This window comes from Symsagittifera roscoffensis, chromosome 6 (assembly GCF_963678635.1).
Source record: "Symsagittifera roscoffensis chromosome 6, txSymRosc1.1, whole genome shotgun sequence".
Taxonomy (NCBI): domain Eukaryota; kingdom Metazoa; phylum Xenacoelomorpha; order Acoela; family Convolutidae; genus Symsagittifera; species Symsagittifera roscoffensis.
The window spans coordinates 27,160,550-27,187,070 of record NC_087067.1 but is presented as its reverse complement, the minus strand read 5'-3'; the positions used below and the strand labels follow the sequence as shown (position 1 = coordinate 27,187,070).

Below are 26,521 nucleotides of genomic sequence, written 5' to 3'. Positions count from 1 at the left end.
AGGAAATTGTTTTCGGATTGATTTAGATTTTTATATCAAATGACTACCAACACGGAAGTTGAAGGAAAATTACTGCCGATGAAGACGCATTTTCTCAATTAAAATAGTTGGACTAATTAGTTTTTATGCTTTCGTGTGTTCGCAAAAATAATTGTTTTTTTTTTGAGAATAATGTTTATTTATTGTTGCTTAGAATTACTTTGAAAACCCCAATTTTGTTGTTGAGATGAATTTTGAAAAATTTAATAGCATACCATTTTCCTGCAAAAATATCAGGTTGATTGGAAGGCAGGTTAAATGATATGAAAGTTATGTTAATGTGAAATTCTATCGTAAATGTGTAATGTTTATTCTTTATCTTAAATTGCTAAGAATAGGTCAACTTGGTGTTTAAACGTTAAATAGTCAGCAGAGTTCCTCGACTTGTTATTTAGTCAACACTTGGCAGATAGATCTAATTAGTTTCGTACTTGATTCATTGATTAGCTAGAAGATGCCTCTAAAAACTATTCCAGACTACCGAAACTTAATCGCGGGGGGTACCGCACTTTCTGCTGTGCTCGATACTGTAAGCAAATCTGTTGACCTTAAGAGAGACCTGAACGCTGTTACTTTTTTTGACATCAATCAATACGCCTCTAAATCTCTGGATGATTTTTCAAAAGGTAAATTGCATGGTATTCCGTTTCTAGCGAAAGACAATATAAATACAACACAATTTCCGACGACCGGTGGAACGCCTGCGCTTTTTGGAAATGTTCCGAAAGTAAACGCGCCGGTAATGGATAAACTTCTCGCGGAAGGTGCGGTCCTGGTTGGCAAAGTTGGCATGCACGAACTAGCGTTCGGAATTACTTCGAACAACTACGCTACAGGAGCAGTTAGGAACCCGCACGACTTGACTCGGATTCCTGGAGGATCATCGGGAGGTACGGGAGCTGCTGTTGCCGCAGGAATCGTCCCATTTGGTCTTGGTTCAGATACCGGAGGTTCAGTCAGGGTTCCAGCTGCGCTCTGCGGCGTTGTCGGGTTTCGGCCGTCAACTGGTCGGTACTCTTCCGATGGTGTAATACCCATTTCACTATCGCGAGATATAGTGGGACCCCTGGCCCGATCGGTGGAAGATGTCGCATTGCTCGATAGTATCTTGTCGCAAAAACCGACATCAAAAGTAGAGCCAAAAGATCTGAAAAGCATCAAATTTGGAATCGAGAGGTCTGTTTTGTTGAGTGATTTGGAACCGGAAGTCGAAGTTTGCATGAATAAAGTGATGGGAAGTTTGAAAGCAGCAGGGGTTGAAATTGTGGAAATCAATTTGGATGAGTATTGGGCATTCGAACTGGCCTTCGCGTTTCCGGTTTTAAACTACGAAATCATGAGAAATCTACCTGCTTATCTGCAAAAGTACGCGCCTAGTGTTGATTTTGAGAAGCTTGTCAAACAGATCAAATCGCCAGACGTGAAGGCAGTTTTTGACGCGCAGATGAGCGAAAAGAGAACTACAGAAGCTGAGTATAGAAAGGCTCTTTATGAAGATTTGCCCAAAATGCAGGAAATATACGCTAAGGTAACGCCTTAGAATTTCACCTTTATACTAAACATGGTGCATGAAAAATGGAAGTTTGCCTGTGTGCCAATATTTTAGGGCTCAAGTTTGAAAAATCATCGGATTTTAATAATAACGCGTAATGAATTAGTGTTTTTTTTCAGTGAAGTTAAGCTTTCAGAACAGATCGTTTGATCGAGGAAATGTCAACAGGCTGGTATACAATATATTCTAGTCAGCGCTAAAGCCGAACTTTAATCCGATGTTAATATAAGGTGACGAGACGAGCAAATGGCCGAAATTCTTTAACCAATCATAGTCCTTAAAAACTTTCAAATTGATTGTTTTTCCTGCATTTAATATTTCTTTCGATTGTTTCAATTCTGGTTGTCTCGCAAAGTTTTCGTTCACGAGATGGTCTCCACTGTTTTTTGTATTAGGTCACTGAAAACTTAGACGGCGTCATTTTCCCCACCTGTCCGACCAGAGCTCCCAAAATAGGACAAGATGACGTAATCAGTCACAACGGAAAAGAAGTCTCAACTCTGTGGACCATTATCCGCAATGTCAACATGGCTTCCAACATAGGAGTGCCTGGAATATCTCTACCCGCCACTGTCCAGGGTCTTCCGATTGGGATTGAAATTGACGGGAAGAGGAACAAAGATGAACAATTGCTTTCAGTCGCACTTGCTGTTGAGAAACTGATATAACAGCCGGAAAAAGCTTCCCTAGTCGAAAGAGAATGATTTTCTTGTAAGATACTGTTCATCTTCAAAGATTCGTTAAAAAATATGGTTACCTTGCATGATTTTTTTAAAAAATTTTGATTGTGTTCATCTTGAAAGATTCGTTAAAAAGATGAATATCTTCCAGCAATCAATTTAAAGCTTTTCTAAAAATTAAGTCAGACACCGGAAATGACTATCTTTAAAAATATATATCTTGCGAATGAACCATCATGGATCGACTAGGGCTATAATTAAGACTCAGCTCCATTTAATTAAATTCAGTTCCAGGACTTTTTGTACCGTTAACCATCAGAATGTTGATTTTTAATCACAGTTTAAGTGTGTAATCCATTTAAAAATACAATATGACGCTAAAATGGTTATTTTTGACTAGAAATCTTTTGATTGCTTTTATACAGTATTATGTTATTCGCTCCTAGTTCGAAGTGGACACATGTCAGTCCATTTCACACATCGATCATATCCAACTGAACTGCACGTGACAATTTGTCCAAAAGTTTTCTCTAAATATGTGCAAAAATTGAAAAAAAAACTATTTTCTTTCCGTTTTCCTTTTTAGGCTTTTTTGCAGCGCTACTATAGGCGAAGTATGCTACACTTCTATCATTCATCTTGTTATTTATTTTCGATTTCGCACACAATAATGATCATGTTTTAATGTAGCATTGTGCAATTAGTTGATACGATTTTGATTCCACATTTTACGTCCATCACATTAAACGATTTCATGGATCACACAGATTCAGATATCTTTTTTCATACAGCATTGATTCAGTCTCAAAATGTTGTATATATTGTCAGCTAGTAATTTGTACTTCTTAGCTTTTTTCATATGTGGGTACTAGGGGAGTGAAGCTGCATTACACTAGATTGACAATGTTTCAACAACAAATTCTAGTTGTTGGTAAGAATTCTTCGTTTTCACAATTTTTTTTCACAATGAGTTACATCCGCAAAGGAGAGATGAAAAGCTTGGCGTTAACAAAAATCAAATTTAGTTGGTTAATTCTACCCATTTTTTTTTCAATCCCATGATATGGTTAAACCTTAAATCTGAGAATTTCTTAATGAAAGTTCCTGCAAATTTAAAAAACTAAAATTTGTTCAGACTTAATTTGATTGATTTTCTTTCTGGCAAAGCTTAGAATGTTTGCTATAAGATGTGATGTATTTATTGGCAGACTACCGCCATTTTTGCAATTAAAAAGCTCAGTTAGTTCTTTGTTGTTTCGACCATTGAAAATGTGGAAGAACTTTGTATACAGATGTTTTATTTTTTCTTTTTTTTTGTTTTCCACGCAAAATCAGGTACCACAAATAATCATCGGACTAAGTTGAGTTATATATCATTTTAAAGCCCTTTCAGTCGTGATTCGAAGGAGATTCAAAAATTTTCAAAAAAATTCCCGGTCGAGAAAACCGGTTTGAATTTTTTGAATTTCGTCTATTTTCGAGCGAATAAATCAATCGAGTAACGGTCCAAAAATTAACAATTTAGGCTAAAAGTTTATAATTTTACCAAAAGAAAATATGGTTTTGGATGCTTTATATAGCGCTTCTTTGGCAAAAAAAAATCTTTAGAAATTATTTGAAATTGTTAGTGCAAAAAATGAAAAAAAAAATTAAAAATCTGTTTTGTTTATGTATTTCTTGAAGACAATAGTTGTTTATGGCTGATTCACAAAATTCTGAGCTAATTGCTTTGTTTCAAATTATACTTGTTAAAACATGATTTTGGTTAATTAAATTCTTCTTGCTGTGCATTCGTTGCGGGCAAAATTTTCCGCTGATTTTTAACACTCGGTTAAAGTTTACGTTTCAAAATTGTTTTGTGCTCAGATTTTTAGGACTTCATTTTTTGGCGCATTGTTCACCTGCTCAAGTTTTATTCGCTATTTGACCGCTTAAGAAATGTTTTTGTAACGCTTGGTTAAGGCTGGAAATAGTCCTTTGTGATTTTTGTTTCTAAAATGAATTTCCATCGAGACAAATTAAAGTATAAAAATTTTGGTGGATATAGTTTTGCCAGTTTTGTTTTTGACTTTGCGACTTCCGGTTGTTTTTTGTCTGCTAGCTCGTCGTGCAACATTTGTAATGTATCGCATGTAGTGCGAATCTCCGACTCGCTTCTGTGTATATCCTTATGCAGTTTTTTTTATAAGTAGTGTCCAGACCAAATTGACAATGACTTACGTCGTTGCTCATACTCAAAACGGGAGCACCAAATTGTGGAATTTTTGCTGCTTTTTCATTATTATCTTCTGCTACGTCGAAAAATTATTTGACATCTTAATCTAATGACGAAGGTTTAAACTGTACAGATGGGCTAATAATTGCCGCTTACCCTAAAAACAACGACATAAAAATATGATACAAACAAACCTGGATATGAAATATATATATCCTTGTTTTTGACTTTGATCTTCCGGTTATTTTTTGACTGCTAGCTCGTCAGCCTCACTTGGTTGAACACATTGCTTAAAAACGTTGAATTTTGTTGAACACATTGCTTAAAACGTTACTTGAGAAAACAACGGTAGCTGGCTGCTGTGCAAGTAGCAAAGATAATTCCGATCACGTTTAAAAAACGAAAATATACAAATTTTTTATAGGGATGAGGCCCAACTTTGAATAATGTGGAGTAACATATATTTGAAAGCCAAATATTGGGTATGAATAAAATAAGAAATTTTATTAAACACATTGCTTAAGAACGTTACTTGAGAAAACAAGGGTAGCTGGCTGCTCTGCAAGTAGCAAAGATTATTCCGACCACGTTTAAAAAACGAAAATATACAAATTTGTTATAGGGATGAGGCCCAACTTAGAATTTCAAGTTAACTAATTTTTCATGCTTGTTGAGTTCAATTAACAATTTTAAAAATACGACTTGAAAAACAGCTTGGTCTGAAAACAGTTTTTTTAACAGACAGTTTCTTGGATATTTTTCGGAATGCAAATCGCGCGTAATAGGGGTTTAATGTGATACCACAGTTGACTCCCTACGAGCTTTTTTTTGGTTATCAAAATTGGCTGGAAAAGAACCCTACGCCAGCAATGCAAAAAACTGTTCATTAAACATTTCTAAAATTAAATTAGAGTAACAGGCGAATTCAGCTATGAAATTTGAAAACTGATGAAATTCGTTGTGTTTTGGTCCATTCGTAGCTGAAAATTTCTTGAACAAAGCAACATTTTTCATCTTCTCTTCCTTTGATTCATCCCTCTAAAGGCTGAAAAAATAGTATCGCGTTTATTTTTGGTGCCTACTTTTTATAAATAAAGACCAGAATCCAAAAGAGTAACAAAAACATTCTTTAGCTCTTATTTTTCCCGACCATTTGAATAATATGGAGGAATTTTTATGCGGGTGTGTTTTAGTTCTTTTCTTTTTGTTTTTCCACGCAAAATCAATACCACAAATAATCATAGGAATGAGTCGAGTTATATATCATTTCAAAGCCCTTGCAGTCGTGATTCGAACGAATTCTAAGAATGTTTTTTTTAAATCAATTTCTCAGTGTTTTTTTTTGTAATTTTTGATCTTTTAAGATTATGGTCGAAACATTCTGTGCTATTTGCACAGTAACTGGCTATCCTTGTTGTTCCGACTTTCGATACGAAAGTAACGGAATATTTGTGCTCGGGGTGGGTTTTTTTTTCTTCAGACAAATTTTGACTTTTTAACTAGCCATTTTTGACGGAATTTTTTTTATATCACTCGAAAGGTATTGTTGTCCTGAGCTCAAATTTGAAATGATATTTCACCTGTGATCATTTTTCGTAAAGTTACGAGGGTTTAAAGATTGCCATTTTGGCCAATTTGGGACAATTAACGCGCGATATATTTCGCGCTATTAACGCGTAAGCGGAGAGTTAATCCGTCTTAGAAATTGTTCCAAATTGGTTAAAAGAAGCTTATTCGCCATAATTGGTTTGGTACAAGGAGCGAAATCTATCCTTTTGTACCTTATATGGCGTGTGGGGGATGGTTTTCTTTAGAAAAATTTCACATTTTAGAAAAGAAAAAAATTTCTTTCGTTTTATTTCATTGAATTTTTTAATGTTATTACTGCTCCATAAACCTTAAAAGGCAGTCGGAACATTCAGGGCTTTGCCCTGATACGAGCAGTCTTGTTTACTCTTTGCAAATGTTTTAAATTTCAGTTTTGTTTTTTAGGCCTATAAATTTGAATTTATGGCAGCCAGCTTTTTGAAAGTTGCGTGCGCAGAAATATTTTTAGGATGAGGCTGTTCTGTGAAAGTTTTTCGACAATGTTGTCGACAATGTTTTTAGTTCGAGCTAATTTTCCGAGCTCTCTCAACACTATATTAGGACTCTTTTGAGTTTAAATATGCTGCCCGCTAGCATATTTAAAAAAAACATGCCAAACAGGCGTGTGCTCCCCTCAAAACTTGTATAAATTGTAAGGTCGATCTTCAGAAAATGTAGAGCCGTCGGGCCAAAAAAAGGATGTCGTAAAACAGTGCCTAAGGGTTGACCATTTAAATGGTGATGGAAATCGAATCCATGAGAGGGGATTTGGACGGGGACGTACATGAATCTACTCGAAAATTCGTTTTCAGGTGTTTGGCAAACATTTCATGTGCTTAGATACTTAGAACAGACTTCGTGTAGAACTGGCAAACATGGTAATAATTTTTCTTTAAATATTTTTGTTTCTCTGAACGTTCACTGATGGTAAAATCACCATACGTTATGCTTCTGACGTTCATAGTAAAATTAACTCTTTTTACACTTTTTAAAAAGTACTACCAAATTTTACAATTCTAGCCAACTTTTCGCCGTGACTCACGATGGCTGCAAGAATTACTGTGATGCAAAAAATGAGCAATCAATCTGATTCAAATTTGTTCATAATGATGATGCTTGAGCTATGATCACAATGAGAAAATTAAAAAAAATTGACTGGAGCGTAATTTATTGGTACGGTATCTGGAAATCTTTTACCATATTAAAATAGTATTGTGTAAATTCTTTAATTCTGTTGCGTAAATTTTGGTAAGTTTGTTTTGTTCTTTGTTGTGAGTAATTAAATTGTATTTTGACCACAGGGCTGAAAAATTAACTCGCTGTTTAAAAATCTATCTATTTTTCATATGCAAAATATTGTATAAGCGAATAGTAAAAACGAGTCGTAGTTGGTAAAACTTCATGATATATCGTCAGTGATGTTTTGTATTCTTAGTCGTTTGAGGCGTTCTTAAGATTGAAAAATTCCAATTTTGGACTAGACTGACGATTCATTTACGCAAACAGCTTAGATATATCAAATTTATCACTGTAGTCATAACTTAAAAAATCAATCTAACGGAATAGCCTTCTTAAGTTCTCCAAAATTCGAATTCATTTAAAAAAAAAATGGCAGTGAGTTTTTTCAAACAAAGGTAAGGAGGAACTCTCTTTTCAACCGCAATTATATTCGAATTTAATATCATGTAAATTCAGGTTGACTTGTGTTGAAATGTTTCCTAATTTGTTTTGCAAATTTTTCCAAACTCCTTTTAACCCGGAAATTTCTGGTGTAGCATTTCAAACATGCATTACATATTCAAATTTCGCAAATTTGACCCAAAATAAGGAATTCAATGCCATTAATTTTTTGACGGCATTAAATTCGATCCCCTTTAGGGCGCATTGTTTTACATTGTTGCAATTTTTTGGCAGAACGAACCGTGAAAGCCAGATGAGAACCAAAACGCAGACTGGACCAGGGACGGCGCCATCACCAGCTTCGCCCGGTGGTATCGGTTTCAGCCAGAGTATGAAAGATCTGACTCGTCCGAAACCGGGCTTTTCTCCGGAGCGAATGAAAGCACAGCACAAGTCCGGATCGCCTGTGTTCGCTGGATTGAGCAGCGTCCAGAAGGCTGGAAGCTTCACTAGTAAGAGTTTCATATTTATGCCGAAACCATTTTCTGCAATTTTGAAAAAAAATAGATTTAACTTCCCATTTTTGTCCGATAGGTTAACTTTGGTGAATCTTATGTATCTATCAATCTTTATATATGTATTTATGGTCAGTTTTTGTGTTCGGTTCAATTAATTAAGTTACCACAATGTGTTTAGAAATTTCTGGTAAAATCAATTTTCTTAGGTCGATCATTGGAAACTTTAACCCGACCCAAAAGTGCTGAATCGCCTTCGCTTCTGCCTGCTATCGAAAATAACCGAAACGGAGCCTCTAACTACCAAATGACCAATCAGAATGGCTCGATTTTTGGGCAAACGTCAGCCAATCAAAACGCTTCTAATGGAGCTACAGGAATGATTGCGCCATCAATGTCTTCAGTTGGAATTTCAGTCGGAAATGGAACAAGCTCGGCGAATGCGAGTAACGCAGTAGGCGTGAGCAGCGGGGCGGGAGGGGTGTCGCCGGGAAACACCCCTGGAAACTCTGTGCCAAAGAACTACTCCGCTACAACAACCTTACTGCTTCCACAGTATAGGTAAATTTGACAAACTCATCAATCCCCCTTCTCTCTCTGCTTCCTACTATACAATCTCATCTATGCTATATTTAGGGATAACGCACATTATCCTCCTTTTGAATAAAATAACATGCTGAACGGTCTTTTTAGGGTTTTTGGGGAGCTCGAAAAATCAATTTGATCGAATTACAAAAAGCTCGACAAAAATTCTCAATAAGCCCCCCCCCCCCCCCCCAAAAAAAAAAAAAAACAAAAACTAGTGAAATTTCTGCGCACGTCGTACTTCTGTTAGACTACTTCAGCTGTCTCTAAATGATCAAATTTAGGTTCGACATATATTTAGTTTGTACGACCATTTTGAAAACAAATGTTCTATGATAGTCATCAGCTCCCTTGAAAGAGAGAAAGATCGTAAATTAATTGCAACGAAATTTAAGCCAAATAATTGTTTTTAATATGGGAACAATTTTCTTAAAATACTGGCAAAATACAGTGATTATATAATGAAATCAGGTAAAATTGACGGAATGTTTGAAAAATGCACCTTTTTGGTTGTCATATGGGTGAATATCATTCAGAAGAAAAACTGTTATTATATCAACATTTTTTAGGTTGAAACTTTTGGTTTCACGAAAACGCCTCTTTTATTTAAATGTGAAAACCAATGAGGTAGTGACTATAGTCCCTGGATTTGAACAAAACTCTAAATACTTTGGTTTAAGTGCTACACAAAGTGGTGAACAGTTTTGAAAGTATTTTGTGTCACTTAAGTTTGTTTAATCAAATGGATATCAAGTTCAAACAGATTTCATATTTCAACTAGAGAAATTTCCTCGTCTTTCAGCGCCAGATAGTCTGCTTTTGAGAATTTTTGTCTCAAAACTGACAACTTAACTCTGCAAACACGACCATTTAAATTCTGAAATATTTTTAACATCCAAATCCACTGGTCGATTTTCTCTGTTTAGCACTAAAATCGCCCACTTTTTCAATATAAAAGTGAAGTTTAGGCCTGTAGTTGGAGTGAATTTTTTAACAAGTAACACTTGAAAACAAAAAGTTTTCACTTATGTAGGCACGTGTTACTCTATGATCAAGATGAAAGAGCACTCCTGCTAACAAAAGAAATGCATCCTCTCAAATTCATTTTTCTGAAATTCCTTAGAACAATTCAAACAAAAATAACAACAAAAAACCTTTGTTAATTCGACCGAATTTTTTTCACAAAACGATGGATTACAGGTTAGTTAAAATCGAACCAATTATTAGGCTTTGAGAGAATATTCTAACCATATATCGTTTCACAAAATTGAAAACCACAATAAGTCAGAAAAAAATTTGATTAGTAAATATTTTTGCTAAGTTTTTAGTTAGGGATGTAATTGAAATTAATGGTTTAAAATTGGACTTAAAGTTCTTATGACCTACAACATCAAAATTTTGGTATCGGTAATTGTTGTTTGTTATTGGCGATGAAAGGTTTTTCCCGACATTGGGATATATTTTTGAACTTTTTGTGACTGAATGAAGTTCGATATGACGAATGAAAGGGCTCCAATGTGAAATTTCATTTACCTTATATGAGGTTTCATTTACCTTATATGAGGTTTGATTTTGGTGCCTGAATTTAATGAAAAAATCTAAAACCTGTCTCTTCTCCCCCTCTACAAAAATTGCTAGAATAGTTTTTTTTTAATTAATTTTTTTTGGAATTATTAGTTTTTGCTCTAGTTTTTTTTTCAAAATAGTAAATATGTTGGGATCTTTGTACTCTTTTTTCTGAAGACCACTACTTCGGCTTTAAAAATTTTTGCTAAATAAATTGTTTCTATGGATTCTTGGTTTCCTTTTAAGTATGTTTTCTATCTGAATGAGCGGTTGTAGTTTCATTTGTATTGAATTAGGTTCTAATGATTGTTTTTTCAACCCATAAACTCATAAGCAAACGTATGTAAATGTACACTTAAAATTTAGCTTCGATTGGGAGAAGACCAAAAAGACATTGGCCTGTCACGTGGCATCTCGATTTAATTAAGCTTTTTGCTGAATGAAGTTTTTTTTGTTTAGTATTCAACCACTCCTGTACCTTAACAACCTGCTGACAGTTGCCAAACTGGATGAATTGAGACGCAATAGTGTGGCAACCGCTTTTCCCAATTCACCCTACCCCCTGAAGACACCTGCACCAACTACTGCAGCTGCAGTGTCCGGACTTTTCGCACCCGGAGGAGGAGCACATCACCATCATCATCAGTTTGGAGTCAGCACTGTGCCGGCGGCGGCGCCTTTGAGCGCGGCTCAGAACTTCATGCTCTCAGGTTAGACTTCATAGGATCTTATGACATCAAGAATTTTAGTATATGGGATCTTCTGACACGGTATTTTTTGTCATGGGGTATATGTATAGGTAAATTTAGAATGAAAAAAATGTGGTTTAAAGTAATTAATAAAAATTTATCAAGTATTTGATGCTGTTTAGTCGTCCAAATTTTCAAAAAACCATGCTCAAATTTCAACATAAAGCTTAAAAAGGGCTGAAAGTCAGGAACCGGTTAAATCAAAATGATCATTTGTTGAATATTCAAATAAAACTACCGTCTAGTTCATTGTAGAAATTAATTAATTTTTTGAATAAATTTATTGCAAAATTTTAAAAAGTCTTATGTTTTCATTCAAGTTTCCGTTGGCTCAATTTCCATTTTTGAAATGCATTGAATAATAATAATTTTTTTTCAAGTTTTTTGTAATAAACGGTTTTGGCTTGTGTTATATCAACTCAGTCAATTTATATTGCGTAGTTTTGATGGAAAAATATTGTCTTATGCCTTGCTTTTCTGTTTCAAGAGGAACGGGTCGCGAAAATTTTGTAGTTTGAAACTTTTTCATGACAAAATTTTCAATTTTGGCTTGACTTTGTTTGACCCAGTTGCCTCTCGATAAATGATTCTGAATGCTTTTTGAAGCTGTATCTTAGTATCATTCGAGACAGGTATGAAAGTTGTGTAGATTTTTTAAACTTCAAAGTAATTTTTTCAACTTAATTTTTTCAAAAAATTTTTTTAGTTTTTTTGTCTATTTTCTATAATGAAACATAGGCGAGGTAAAGCTTCGGTAAAGCGTCGGAACAAATGGGCTTGAAAAAATTTTGTGGGACAAATTTGTACTTTTTTTAGATTTGAGCCCTAGAAAATTTGAGTTTGATCAAATACGGAAGCCAACTCCTTCGGTACAACTGCCGCCCATATCGAAGAGCTCATTTTCATGCAAAGAGTGCTTTTTCACGACAAATCAGCAAAGCAAACTGGATATTCACATAATGACCATCCACAATCAAATCAGACGACAAATAGAGAAGCCAATCACTAGCGAGAGCCAGGAGAGAAGTTTCAACCAATCCGCGGACGGCTCGAATACTCACTTCGACGAACACAACACGACTTCAGAATCGAATCCGAACAACGATTCGGGCAGTTCGTCGTTGAACTCGCTGTCCAATCAGAGCGGAGTAAGTCAAAAACCTTTTAAATGTACTAACTGTAGTTACAGTACAATTTATGAAAACTGTCTCAAATCGCACCAAGCGCGGCACTCGACTGAGTTTGAAGAAATTCTTCAGTCCACACTCTTGACTGAAATGAAATTTGGCGGCGGATATAAGTGTACGATCTGCAACAATTATAACACATCCTACAAAAAGTGTCTTGCAAGTCATTTGCTTAAACATAAAAAGGGATCTTCAGGTCTAGTAGGCCCAATTCAGAAAATCACTCGTCCGAGAAGTTTGTCTAACAAGTCATCAAATAGCCGAAGTGGTTCAGCAAATGGCGGCGCTCCCGATTCTTACCGGCGGCCGACGAGCGGAAACAGCAGTGTGAACTACTCAGACGACGATCAGTGTAGTTCGCTACTCGAGGCGACGAACCGAGACTTGACGATTGACGAAGAAGGGGAGCTTCCTGAGTTCGAAATTCCCCAGGAATGTGACGAGGACGACGACGCTCCGAGTTCTAAACGACAAAATATGCGATCGTCGAACGAATACATGGACGTTGACGAACACCGCCAGGTCGTGACTTCAACACCCGACGTCACGCGAAGATCCGACGTCGCAATGCGACAATCTGACAACGCGTGTCCATTTTGCGAGACGATTTTCAAAAGTGAGAGAATGTTTAATGTTCACATGTCGTTTCACAGCGAAGTTAATCCGTTCACGTGCAAATCTTGTGGAGAAGTTTGCAGCGATAGTTATGAGTTTGAGCTTCATTTGATTCATGCGCCTCATTAATTGAACAGTTTCACACTCAAGAAAAATATCGTGGTATTTTTGGCAATTTGGTTTTTCGAATCTCGCAGATGTTGACTAATCTAAGCAAGTTTTAGACATACGTTTAACGTTTAATTCAAAGTTCACCAAACTGGTGATATCGAAAATTAAATTTTTTATAGGTTAAGTTAAATTGTTCTGGAAACAAATTTTGTTCGAAGTGAATTACATTTGTTATTGTATATCATAGTAACAATCGGCTCTTTTTGCTCCTGTGATTTTTAGTTCAATCAAGGGCTTTAACTGAAAAGTTTTAAAGTAAGTTTTCAAAATTAGCGAAAAGAGCCTCTTTTGCATCTGATTAAAGTTATTTTTGTCTATTTTCAAAATTAATCTTATCTGAATTATTGTCTGATTCTCAATTTCTATGTTTGTATATTGTGTTTTCTCGAAATAAAATCTGCAATAAAATTTCACGAATAATCTAATTACGAAGTATAAAACTTTTGGAAACCTTGATCTATTTATTTCGTTTATTTTCAACAAAAAGATGTAAATTGTTTGTCGTATGATACAGAAATATTTGAATTCAAATTTGAGTAATTACTTATTGAAGCGCTTAACCGGAACTCATTTTTGTGGCATTTTTAAGCGGAGCGCCAGTTTTCAGATTTCAAATTAGTTCGGTTTGTTTTTCCAGAACTTTCATCACGTCGTAACCCGTTTTCCAGCTGATTAAGTTGGCTTTGAGCTGACCTTTGACCTTTCGGTTTTCCAGATCTTTTTCCAAAGGAAACTGGTGACGGGCCATTACGAAATCTTGCTCTCGCATTTCGAGACAGAGGCAAATGTCATTCAGATAATCACCCGCGAAGAAAACTTTGTCGAAGTCGATGTTTCGTTCTGCTTTTTTTCGGTTGAGATAGTTCCGAACAACCACCCCTTTGCACATTTCACCGCTGAAGCAGTAATTGCAGCTATGCGTGTTTAGCAACCCGATTTTTAGCAGTCCGTTTGGCTCCACGGAAACTGGATTGGACAGGATTTCATCGATCACATGACGTAGTCCAGCATTTTCCAGAATCTTCTCAATCACGAGCACATTTCCGCCCGAGATTATAATGACATCGATGTTGCGTGTCTTTTTCATCTCCGCGACCTTCTGCAGCATTTCGAAGCTGCCTGAAATTATATGAATATTTGAGAATTCAGTTCCAATCACTCATTTTTGAATACGAAGTATTTGGGTGCAGGTTTTGCAGCCTCTTTGATTGAAACCCCAAAACGAAACCTTGTTTTTTATCCAAACTCGTAGTTATGAAATTAATAACAAAAACGACCGAAAAATAGCTTTATGGGTATTTTTTTTCGGACAGAATCAAATTTTTGTTTTTGAACGCATATTAACATCTGATATAAATCAAAACCATAAGCTCAAAATTTTGAGGTATTCAACTGATTTTTTTCATAAATTTCGGGTGGTTTAAAAACTGTTTTTTGGGCAAACTGACAATCATTGCTGCAATTTTTCTATTTAAGGAACTGGCAAACTATTGTTCCGACTTTCGAAAAAAGTACGGAATATTTATGCTTGGAGTTGTTTTTTTATTCAGTTAATTTTTTTGATTTAACTAAGCATTTTTGACAGAATTTTTTATTCCATCTGAGAGATCTTGTTGCCTTAAACTCAAAAAATATATATTTTTTTGATTACTTTTGTAAAGTTACAGTGTTTGAAAATTGCTATTTTGGTGAATTTGGGATGATTATTGCGCGATAAAATGCGCTCTCATCATTAAAATTGCAGTCCAATTATTCATTGTTTTTTTTTCGTGGTGTGAACAGCTTTTACGGTGCATTTTTTTGTTAGACTTTCGAAAAAAGTGAGGGATATATATGCTCGGGTTAATTGCTTTTTTCCAACCAATTTCAATTAAACTTTGGTCTCTAAGGGATCGATCTCTTGGTCTGCATGGGCTCGGCCACGGTTGCACACTACTATAGTAACCTGCCACGAATCTGTCCAAACTGCTCGTTTTATAATTTAGACGCGTGGTGAATTATCCCGCACTACAAAATCGTTCCAAATTGAATTGAGGCAGCTAATTAGTTTTATTAACTCCAAACACGACTCAAATTTTAACTCTAAAATATTAATATGATCAGCCTAAAATTTTTAGTTTTGCCAGGTTTTGTTTTACTAAAAGCTATTTGAGACCATTTAAATGGCAGTCAGAACATACAGGGTTTTGTCTTGATACGAGCAATTTTGTTTTATAGTGTCTTTTCTTCTTTGCTGTGTTTGTAACTTCGCACCACCTGTTTCTGAAATTAGGTTCATCTGATAAAAGCAAAGAGCAAACTTGATCGGGCGATAGAATGATTTTTTCTCGGTAAAATAGATGAAAAAAAAATCTTTTTTTTTCATTTATAAAATCTAGTAGTCATTGAGTTTCTTCATTTTAGTTTCATATCGAGTTCAACGTCAGCTCAGTTATGGAATATCGGTTTTTGATCTGTGACCGAACAACTGGATGCGTTTTTTGGAAGTGAATGCGTGTGAACATTTCTCTATGCTTGACATCATGCTTTCAATGATTCGCGATGTTTTTTTCACGAGCTACCACTTTGGTCAATGAGTAGTTCTCAAAAACTTAATGGTCATGATTTGTTCAAGCGATCTTAAGAGCATAGTTTTTTGTACGGTAACAATCAACTTTTATAAACTTATTTTTAACAAAATATTAATGTTTGACGTACATATTCTATACTGGACTTCTTTGACGGACATAAACTACAATAGACTTTCTAAACAAATTTTTATTGAAATAATAGCTTTCGACGGACATATTCTACACTCATTCGCAATTCAAATTCACAAAACAGCAAGACTGCTTGTGAATTAGTGCGAGGTCCTAAATGCTCCGACTGCCCGTCAAAGACAATTAAAAAAAATTTTTTTGATTGAATAATTGACGAAATAATCCAAAAAAAGGATTTTTTCTTCCTTTTTAGTTTTATTATCCCACCTGTTATAAAGGATGTGTTAAACGTCTCTTATTATTTTAAAAAGACTAAACTGCTAGCCTCAAGTCAATTTGTAACACAATAATTCGCCGTTTACGCGAGAGTCCGGAAGTGCCGCCTTCAAGCGGTGGACCCGACACACTGCTTATTCAGCCGGAAATTACTCTACCATACCCTCCCCATACAGGGGTGCGCATACTCTTTGTGGGTTTTTGGTTTCGGAAATTCGAAGTTTCTGAGACTTGTTTGAGCGTACCGGGCACGCACCTTGAGTCTAAAAACAACAACAGCAACGTCTTACGCGTGTTAAAAGAACGCAAAATATCGCGCGTCAATTATAACAAGATGACCAAATTTGCAAATTTCAAACCCCCGGAACTGTAAGAAAAACGATTACATGTCCGTTGTCTTGTTAAGTTTGAGCTCAGTACAACAATATCTCTCCGATGTTTTTCAAAGAAAATGCTTTGTTCAGAATTTCAAAATTGACTGACTTAAAAAACGACCCTAAGCATAACTCCCGCAATTTCTTCGAAAATCGAAACAAAAAGACATTGAGCTGTGATTATTGTTTCATAGAGGTTTGAGTTTTGAAAATTGGCGAGATTTTGCGTGATATTTGGTCCTCACCGCGTAAGATCAAATACCAATTGTTATATTTTAATATTTAGAACCTGTAAGATAATTCTATTTCCAATGCTTTCAAAAGAGTCATTTCAAATTGAATTGGGGCAAACCATTTTAATGACAATCCTTGCTAGTCTCAAAATTATTCAAAGCTAGCTTCTGTTTGAAAGGTTTTTTTTCAAGTCAAATTTTTTTTAGCTGCTGGAAAGGATCTATGGTTTTCTTAGTAGCGGAGGTGGTGATACCAGATTTTCAAAAGGCTTGGTTTTCCGCGCGCTCTCAGAGCACTAACAAGACCTCGTGTTGATAAATTTACTGCAACGCTAACAAGTTTTTAGGAACCGATTTCTAGGCATTATGTGGAATAATATGAAGCCAAGCTGTGTATTTTAAGAATTTTAAGCTGATTCAGCATAAAAACGACTCTCTTTGATCGTTTCTTGTTTTTGTGTTGCAGTTGACGGTGACAGCAATTTTCTGGCTTGTTTAAAGAATTGTCTCAGCATTCCAGACATCACACCAAATTGCTTGCTCCCCTTTAAATTTAGTAGGTTTTGGCGTAGAATTTGGTATATCTTAGAAAAACTATAGAGTTGGTCGGCCAAAAATGGATGTCACGAAACAATATCTAAGGGGGGACCCTTTGGTTAGTGAGGGGCTCGAATTCCTGCCACCTCAATCCCAAATCCGCGCTTGGCTAGCTGTGCTTTGAAGATTTTTTTGCTATTTACACAAAAGTGGGCTATCTTTCTTGTGATTTCAAATAATTTACAAATAAAAATATTGAAATTGAGTTTTGTGTCTTTCTGATTAACTCTGATTACTGAATGAAGCAAAATTAGCTTTACCGTTACAGCAGCTCACGCTAGTAACCAAATGTTATACTGCCCAATCAATTGGCGTTGTGTATTGAGATCGATAAGTTTCCATTCATTACTCATGCGAAGAGTAGTGTATTATTACGAAGTTTTTTGCCACTAAGTCGCAAATAAAAGTGCTCATTTGGCGGTATATTTCCTTTTATTCGTGATATTTAAGTCTCTTTAAGCATAGGCAATTTGAAAGCACATGTTGTTGCTTTTTTTTGCTAGTGTTAGTTCCTGTTTGAAAAAAGACAGCTTTTTTGAAAATGTATCGAATTTGTTTCTGATGGTGACGCTCTGGAAAAGTTGCACTTTTCGCAGAAATTTAAATTTTTCTCAAAAAGTACCAGACCGGTTTTCAAAAAAAAAATGATACCAATGAAAAATTGATGATACCAAAGATACCGAAAAAAAACCAATGGAAAAATTCATGAAAATGTTTGCTCTTGTATGTGCCTGCATATTTCGCTCGTTTCTTTTCTTTTTGCCCCACGTTCAACGGCCTTCGAAAGTTTCAGTAGCGAGTTTTGACCTAATTGCTTTTAATTTTTTCATTTTCACAAATTTAAAAGCACAATCCTGATATGAAGGTTTCAAGCAAAAGAACAAATTTTCGGGATCTCCCCTTCTCGAGCGGTTTTCATCTAATTTCGGTAGAAAAAAAATTATGGCCTCAAACAAACCAATTTTTTGACATTTTGTAAGTTTTTAAATCTTTCACTCCTTTTAAAAACTACCTTGTCAAGTTGGAGATTATGAGCTCATTCGAAAGAAATATGGTTTGTTATGCTACTCTTTCTTGCGCAAGCGGCTATGTCGTGTGATTTGAAAAAAAAACATGTGGCCTTAGAATAAGTCTAACTTTTGAATTTTAGCCCGTTTTTTGGAAATTTATTCTTTTTCTAAATAACAGTTACCTACTGATTCTGCGGTTGATAGTTGATTCAAACTAATATGGGGCTTAGATTTTCTGTGCAATCTTTTTCACCTCATTTTTTTTGTAGAAAAGCTAATATTGACTTAGAAATATTTTTTAAATTTTAACCGTCTTTTCTAAGAAATGTCATCACGATTCTCGAAAACTACTCGATAAATTTGGTCTAAGGTTCAATCTAAAAATTAAGGTGTGGACATGGACGTCTTCCCTGCAGAAGAAGCTATTCCCATGCTTAAGTAGAGAAAATTATAGGCTAAGGAAAAATTTTTGATTTCTGATCGTTTTTTTTGGAATCTTTTTCGCGTTTTTCGAAAACTACCCAGCCAAAGCTGAGATAAAAACTTCATTTGAATGAACGAGTGGTGTTTTCTCCTTTAAATAAGCAACAAATTCCCTACTTCAGCAGAGATCACAAAATTTTTCCGTTAAGTCCTTTTTTGAAAATTACGCATTTCCGTATCACTACAATATTTGATTTAAAATAGTAAATTAGGTGGATCCAGATTTAGCCTGGCCACTAATTTACTTCCAAGTGACCGTGGTGCTGATGCGAGGACGTGAGACTCCTAATCAACAGGTCGAAAATTCAAATCCGAAACATTGAAATAGTTTTTTTTTGCCGATTTGTTGCGCCGTATCATTGGCAATTTGATAGAAACCGTAGCTGCTTTAATGGTGGCTTTTGTTTGAAAAATTAGAAGCTTTCATAGAGCAGATGTGAGAACGTGATACTCCTAATTTCACTAATTTTTTTCTCAAGCTGTATTTTTAATTGTTTTCTTTATTTTGCCTCTTTAGAGTTCTTTTTTGCATTTTCCTCGCTTCTGTGTAAAAGAAACATCCTCAATGGAATCTATATTGGCGATTTATAAAAAAAGTCAGAAATGATGAACAGGCCTTTTTTGAATTCTAAGAAAAAGTATGAAATATATATATACAGAGAAGTTATTACTAAAAACTCGAATCTGACCTTTGACGAATGAAATTTTGTGGAGTGAATCCACTATGTCTTTTTGCTTGATGTCATTCTCGTGCAAGAACTCGTAGAGTAAATTGATGTAGTAGTTCCAATCCTTGTGTTTCTCGTAGTGATTTACCATGCTACATGGGAACTGAATGTCCCGACTCTCCAGCAGAGATTTCACGCTCTCCTCCGAGTTTCCCTCGACAATAGTGTCGTCGAAATCCAACACGACAAGAAAATGCTGCTCGTTTTTGCCTTCGTCGGTTATCATTTCGGCGTTTCTGTTCGTTTAGCTGTAAAGGAATATGGGATTAAAAAGGCTGTTTTAACGAAATAAAAAGAGAACGAATTTAAAATTAAATTTTACTCCAGCCACATTACAGAAGGTAAAGTGAGCTGAGATTTGAAAAAAAATTAAACTGATCCGAAAAAAATTACATCTAATATTCTTGATAGCGACCATATAAAAATAGTTCTGATCTTAACATTTTTTTTTCCAATTTGAACCTTTGGCGACTAAAAATAATCTGAACAGAAGGTTGCCGAAAGCAATGAAAATTAAAATGTTTTCCAATAAATCACATTTTCAGGCACAATCTGTTTCTTGGAACTAATTCAGGGCTCAAAGCATTCAGATCTGCTGTATACTCAATTTGGAGATTTGATTGTTTCAGTCTCTCAAAATGGCATTTAATTGAAATACTTGCCTTTGGGTACACATTTCATCTAGGTTTTCATATCATTCAATAACCTAATCTTCATTGGTTTTATAAATATTTTTGGTCTTGTATATTTGATATCAGTGCAAAACACGGCTGGTTTTTCTCTCCCCTCCAAGCCTTGCATAATTCAAGATTAGGCTGCTAAGTTTGATTAAATCTCAATTGGAGAAATGGTTCATTTGATATCGTTATAGTTCATTGTAATTGAAAATAGACTAAGCGAATACTGAGCAAAAGCAGAAAAGTATCAAACCATTTTCTTTCATTTTTGCGAAAAAAAGTCGAAACAAGAACAAGAACAAATTCAGTAGGAATCGTGTTATTTTTCGACACAAGATGATGAGAATTTCAAAACGGCACTTCAACTTTTATTTAGACTGTCATTTAATGCGAATTTCTGATTAAGTGATCAGATGAAATCTGGCGGCTTAAATTGCCAATTTCTAAAAAGGTTTGGCAATCATTTTAAAAGAGATTTTTTTGATAAAATTTAATTTCTACTACTTGAAAAAAATTTGTCGAGTTTTGCTCCCAGTTTTGACAAAAGTATTACAAAAATGTTTGGATAGACAAGTTTTTCTAGACACTTTCAAAATTGCCAAAGTTATACCTCTCTTCAAAGAAGGCAAATATACCCATCAAATTACAGACCAATTTCTCTTTTACCAGCTTTAGGTAAATTTTTGAGCGGGTCATCTATAACAGAATGAACCATTATCTCACTAATTATCACTTATTACAAAATTACCAGTTTGGGTTCACATCAAAAAGGAGTACAATTGATGCTTTGATAAACCTAATAGAAGAAGTGCGTCAAGATTGGAACTCTAATAATACGAAGACACAATTAACATTCATTGACCATAAAAAGCCTTCGATACAGTTGACCACATGCTTTTAATTGAGAAAAGTGACGCATATGGTTTTCGGGGACCTGTACTGGTTCTTTTGAAATCTAACAATACGTTGCCGCTAAAACCAAACACTCTCAAAATAAAAATATGAACTATGGTGCATCACAGGGAACCATACTAGGCCCGCTTCTTTTCATCATTTATATAAATGATAATGAGGTACATGACATTAGTGAAAGAAATCTGATTTTTTATGCAGAGGACACTGTCATAAAAACAGCAGCTAGAAACAGTGAGTTAACCGGTAAACACTAAGAAGCAGTGGACAAAACAGCAAGTTGGCTGGAAAAAAACAAGCTGACCTTAAATGAAGATAAAACAAAAACAATGCTACTATCGAAGAGCAGCGGAAAATCAGATGTAAAAATTAATGGAAAATTTATTGAAGAAGAACAATCGTTCCGATAATTAGGTATTCAATTTGACTCTAAGCTTTCCTTTTCTGATCTTTTTATAAAAAACGAAAACAATTTGCCGAGGTTTTGTGATATGTTTTTCAAGTTGAGGAAAGTTATAGGTAAAGATCAACTACTGAAAGCATATGACGCTCATGTGAAACCCATTTTGCAGTACGGGGTTTTGGGTTATGCGTCAACAGATAAAACAAAATTAGAAATAATTGAACTTGAAACGGCTTATAAAAATTATTTGTTTTAAGAGAAGAAACGAAAGCTTCGAAGAAATAGGACAAAAACGAAATATATACTTCGTAAAAAAATTACATATCTATAAAATACTAAAGTTATTATGTTACGTTTTGAGAAAAGAGTGCATATCGGCCATTTCCAGGAGCTGTAAATACAATTTTGAATAAGAGAGTTTCAGCTAGGCAGATACCTGTGCAATCAAAGGGTTATAAAAAAACATCGATAAATGTTAGAATTAGAAAACTCTTCATTTTTGTTCTTAAACACTACCCAGATTTTGTATTCAGGTATCAGAGCTGCACAGAATATCAATTCAAAATCTTGAATCATGAGTTTTTGGAAAAATTTCCTCAAAGAAATTATCAGCTGGTTAAACTCATTTTTGAGTAAAAATATGATTTAAAAAAGAATTTGCTGTCAAGGGTAGGTATGCTGCTGAATATTCACCCTTTTTCGCTTCAAATTGTTTTTTTTACTAAATCATTTTTATTGATTTCGTGATTAACTATCGATGTTAAAAACTAACAGAAGTCGTAGCAAGATCAGAGGCGCCGGAAAACGGGCTGCAAAGTTCCACGGCGTTCTCGCAATGAGATTTCATTTTGTTGTAAAAGTGGTAACTTTTGCAGTGAATGTAATCTAAATTGCAAACAATTTATTATTATTATTATGATTATTATGATTAAATTTAACCGCTTAGAGCTTTCGATTCATATCTGTAAGTAGATCTTAGAACTTTTTCCGACATCCGACCCTGAACTGAGTTTGGGCTCATATTGTACTGCTGTAAAGCTAGAAAGTGCACCGTTTTTCTGTCATGCTTTTTCATAATTATCAAATTTTAAATTTAATTTTAAAAAGCATCCGACCACTGCGGAGAATAGCAATGCATGAATTAAAATAAACCTTATTTTGATTTGATGGTCTCTCTAAAGTATGTATTTTGTGAAACACAACGCAACTGAAAAAATTGGCTAACCGAAACAGCAATTATGAAGCGAGCATAAAAAAGCTCGAACTTAACTGCTTTTGTAAAGCAAATTGTTTGCTTGAAAACTTTTGACGAAATTTTGATTTATAATTTATCGTTTAAACTTTCCGAAAAAAAAAGGAAGAGAATTGTAAAAATTAGTCTCAATCAGCTTGGAATAATTTATGAGCCGCATGAATTTTTTCCTCATTTTGCATTATATTGTCTGGATAGTTTGAGTAATTTGTCTGGATTTGAGTAATTTGAGTAATTTGTCTGGATAATTCAAAGTAATTTTTTGCCTTGACCTTTTAAATAATTATAATTTTTTAAAATTTGTTTCAGACAAAATTTTATACCATTTTACATTCTAGTGGTTTTATTGTTTTTTAGAGTATTTAAGACTGCACCGTATCAACGCAGTTGTCTTGCTGCCTGAATGAGTTTGTAACAGTGTAAAATGTTCCCAATTTCAAAAATGTTCCCTCTTCTCAAATTTGTTTCCAATTGGCTTGAACAAGTTTTCTATGCTTTTTTAAACAGGTTTTGTTTGCCCTCAAAAGATTTTTTGACAACAGTAAAAAGCTAAGGTATAGAGTAATAGTTACAGTTACGGGACATAGAATTTAACCTTTTTGACGTCAAGTAGCGAATAAACACTTTTTTTATCATGTTAATGTCGTTTCTCTGCAACTATTTACAAGTCACTTGCTCTCGCAAGTGAAAAAAAATAGGTTTCAAAGTCTTAACAGAGGCTAGTTGAAAACATTTGGAAGGACTTAGACGCCAAAAGTTTGAGAAATCTTGTTTATATATGAAAACTAGCAAATTAGTCTAAAATTACTTCTTTGGAAGCTTTGTTTGAAGTATGTCTGGCAAAAAGAAATTTCGAAAAATTTGAAATTTTAAGTGCAAAAGTTTGAAAAAGTTTTTTCTGGAAAAATTTTTCATATTTTTTGTTTTTTTTTTAAAGAAAATTTTATGGTTTAAGCTTTAATCACTATCTTTCTACGCTTTTGTATAATTCTATTATCATACGACCTACAAGAAAAGACACTGACTTGAAGAAAAACTTTTTTCCCGTGAGTGAGGTCGGAAAATTCTGTGCTTTTTGCACAGCAACGGGCTAACCTTGTTTATTTGGGGGTTTTGCTATAATTCTTGACTATGCTTTTCTAAATTAACTTCAAGTCTGATGAACTGCCAAATAAATTTTTGCTAGGTTTGGCAAAGAGTTTCCTTTTTAAGTTTTTCCTGTTTCTTTTTTTTTGTAATCGGTGCGAAGTTCTGCTTTGCCTTTGTGTAGATTTTTGTTCCAGTGTGAGCTCAACCAGTTTTTGAATTCGATTTATATTTCAACATTTATCATTGGGAATGAGTTTGACTGTTTTACTAAATTATAAATTGGAAGTTTGAACTGTCTTGTGCAATTTTTTTTTTGGTTTTTTGACTTAGTTCGAGAGCTAACATATCGGTTGCATTTCAATGTCTTAAAAACGTGGGCACTTCGACTGAACAGGCGTTCTAAATCGTCAAAAATTTAAGCCAAAGTTTACCTTTTTTCAAGTTTTTGTTACTGCTTGGAGGCGAACAAACAGTGTTACACTGGTCACAGCTGATGCCAAATAAATTCAGCAAATTCTAAAAAATGAAAATACTTTCTCACCTTTTTGAAATTTTCTGCAGTAAAGACCGAAGATCTATTAGAAAACAAAGCAGAAAAAGCTGCTCAGTTTTGACTAATTAAAAACTGACAGCCCGTAGCATGTTATCAATGGCAGCGTCCAACTTTCGCGAATTCTATCAATTGTGGCAGCGGGTTTTCCCTGAATTGAGCGGCTGTTTTTTGGAACTGGACAGTTATTTTCAGGTCTAATCAGGTTTAATGGGAGTCTTTTCAGGTTTTTTTCAGGAAGAAATAAGTGTTTAAATCTGGAACGAGTTCTCTCTGAAAAACGCCAATGGCAAGTCAAATTTGGATCTTAAGGGACAAATTTAAAAGTCAAAAGGGAAGAATTAATTTAATTGCAGCTTTATTTCAACTTGAGTCTATAGCGCGCTCCGTTCCCCAACCGGCGCAATTCTTTTTTCCTGTCAAACAAAGGACCAGCCGGACCCGGTTACCCAGTTTTTTATCCTAACTACGTCTTCTACCCTACCGGTGAAAGTGCAGATTTAAAATTCTTATCATTTTTTACAGCGTTAAAAAACAAAAAGTAAGTTATACACTAAATCTTTTGTTTTCGCTGAATTTTTCTTTTCTAAGAAGTGCTTCAAGTTGCGTGTTTTGTCTTTATTTCAATGGTTGTCATCTAAACTTTTGCAATGATTGAACTCTATATCCCCCACCCCCCCCCCCCCCCTCTCTCATTTTTTTAATTCGCAAAAATTCCAAAAATGATGATTGCTAACTAAGGCCGTTCTCATTTTCACGTACCGTTAATTGACTTTCGCCTCTTAAATCGGACTGGATGGCACTTTCTATGGCCCGGACTTAGGACGGAGAGAGTGTTATTAAGTTGAGATTTTTAGGGGTAAAATTAGGAAGCCACAAAATAGTCCCAAGGGTGGAAAGATCCCGCATTGATTCAGAACTATGTCAGAAATCAGACCAAACTAAGTGCAGCTACGGGCCAAATCACTTCACGTGTGCCTCAGTCATCATAAAAGCAAAAATTGATGAATGGTCTTAATTTCGAACCAATTTTTGTTACCAAATGAATAGAAAAATTATTTCAGAAGTTGCTGTTTTGATCGTTTATTTTGTGACGTAAAGGTTCCGCTTTATGCGAACTCTAAACAGACCATAACAAAAGCGTTAGAGATAATAACATTGCCCAAATATTAATGCAATGAAGCACTGTTTCTTAATGATTTTTGGGCAAAGTGAGCGGTTGGAGATTAAAATTTAAAGGACTTCCTAAATTTCATCGCTTTTCTCGTCTGTACGTCACCATCGATTGTTTATGAAGAACAATTAAGAGAAAAATAATCTGAATAGCGGACTTAGAGCACCTGAGATGGCGAAAACGGAAGATAATTAAAAAAAGACACCTTTCATTTCCAAAATTCAAATACACATTTTCTTACTTAAAGTCCAAATTGTTATAAACTTCTTGAATCTCTCAGAAAATTGTGATGGTACATAAATAAATCCAAGTCTAAACTAGCGGCAGATAATGCAGCCAAATATGAGAGCAGTTGCGAAATTATCTTTTATATAGCATTAATGTAATTTTCTGTAAAGTTTTGTATAGTTCGGTAAAATTGTGTAATAGGGAAGAAAGGCTTGAGAAATTTTTGGCCGCTCTTCATACACTAGACTAGTTTTAGCTGGTCTGCACTCCGATTTGATGAACTTAAAACAGCATTGAGATTTTCAAAAAAAAAAACGAAACCCTTGGAACTAGAACTACTTGCGCAGGTTGATTCTGGCATAATAGACACCCATTGGATCAAAGTATTGTCGTCAAAATACATTCTTCACTATTATTTCAAAGTCCATACACTTCCTTCATCTTACAGTTTAAAACCAGGAGACCAGGACGACATTTAATTTTGAAGCTAGACCGGTCAGCAGGGGCAGAGGAGCGAGAACTGTTCCTTCCCTCGGATATTTGACCAACTGACCGACCACCCAAGGCATAGCTTTCTTGTTTTTTTTTTGCAGAGGGATTTAAAAAAAGGCTCAAAAAGTTTGTCGGCATCTTTTTCGGCTAACCAAATTTTCAAAACACTATGAAAAACTTATTTTGCAGAATTTTTCTGCGCTGCAAGCAAGTGTTTCAAAAAATAAAAACTTTAAATGCCATTTTTGTGAAACTTATGGAAG

At 34.9% G+C, this 26,521-nt stretch overlaps 3 protein-coding genes across 4 annotated transcripts; 2 read left to right on the top strand and 1 right to left on the bottom strand.

The window, feature by feature from the left end:
* Positions 1-373: 373 nt before the first annotated feature.
* Positions 374-2,843, top strand: LOC134847822 (indoleacetamide hydrolase-like). Its single transcript, XM_063865047.1, has 2 exons — positions 374-1,567; positions 1,987-2,843. The coding sequence occupies exons 1-2, from the start codon at positions 494-496 to the stop codon at positions 2,257-2,259; spliced, it is 1,347 nt and encodes a 448-aa protein (XP_063721117.1). The 5' UTR covers positions 374-493; the 3' UTR covers positions 2,260-2,843.
* On the top strand, positions 2,197-13,308 carry LOC134847821 (zinc finger protein 90-like). 2 transcript variants are annotated; one of them, XM_063865046.1, is made up of 5 exons: positions 2,197-2,302; positions 7,988-8,205; positions 8,418-8,769; positions 10,819-11,069; positions 11,925-13,308. In XM_063865046.1, the coding sequence occupies exons 1-5, from the start codon at positions 2,292-2,294 to the stop codon at positions 13,037-13,039; spliced, it is 1,947 nt and encodes a 648-aa protein (XP_063721116.1). In that variant the 5' UTR covers positions 2,197-2,291; the 3' UTR covers positions 13,040-13,308. The 2 variants fall into 2 exon arrangements, with proteins under 2 accessions (XP_063721116.1, XP_063721115.1); XM_063865045.1 differs by lacking the exon at positions 2,197-2,302 and adding an exon at positions 7,454-7,707.
* A 128-nt stretch (positions 13,309-13,436) lies between these two features.
* LOC134848112 (pyridoxal phosphate phosphatase PHOSPHO2-like) lies at positions 13,437-24,758 on the bottom strand. The gene is made up of 3 exons (XM_063865458.1): positions 24,356-24,758; positions 19,443-19,729; positions 13,437-14,200 (listed from the first exon to the last, which is right to left on the bottom strand). The coding sequence occupies exons 2-3, from the start codon at positions 19,705-19,707 to the stop codon at positions 13,692-13,694; spliced, it is 774 nt and encodes a 257-aa protein (XP_063721528.1). The 5' UTR covers positions 19,708-19,729; positions 24,356-24,758; the 3' UTR covers positions 13,437-13,691.
* Between the last annotated feature and the right edge of the window lie 1,763 nt (positions 24,759-26,521).

Bases quoted from the DNA above. Each gene is read 5' to 3' on its own strand.
- LOC134847821 (XM_063865045.1), top strand. From the start codon at position 7,682: ATGGCAGTGAGTTTTTTCAAACAAAG. The intron at 8,206-8,417 runs GTAAGAGTTTCA...CAATTTTCTTAG, and splicing joins GAAGGCTGGAAGCTTCACTA to GTCGATCATTGGAAACTTTA. The intron at 11,070-11,924 runs GTTAGACTTCAT...TACTTTTTTTAG, and splicing joins TCAGAACTTCATGCTCTCAG to ATTTGAGCCCTAGAAAATTT.
- LOC134847822 (XM_063865047.1), top strand. From the start codon at position 494: ATGCCTCTAAAAACTATTCCAGACTACCGAAACTTAATCGCGGGGGGT. The intron at 1,568-1,986 runs GTAACGCCTTAG...TTTTTGTATTAG, and splicing joins TGCAGGAAATATACGCTAAG to GTCACTGAAAACTTAGACGG.
- LOC134848112 (XM_063865458.1), bottom strand. From the start codon at position 19,707: ATGATAACCGACGAAGGCAAAAACGAGCAGCATTTTCTTGTCGTGTTG. The intron at 14,201-19,442 runs GTCAGATTCGAG...ATATAATTTCAG, and splicing joins CAAAATTTCATTCGTCAAAG to GCAGCTTCGAAATGCTGCAG.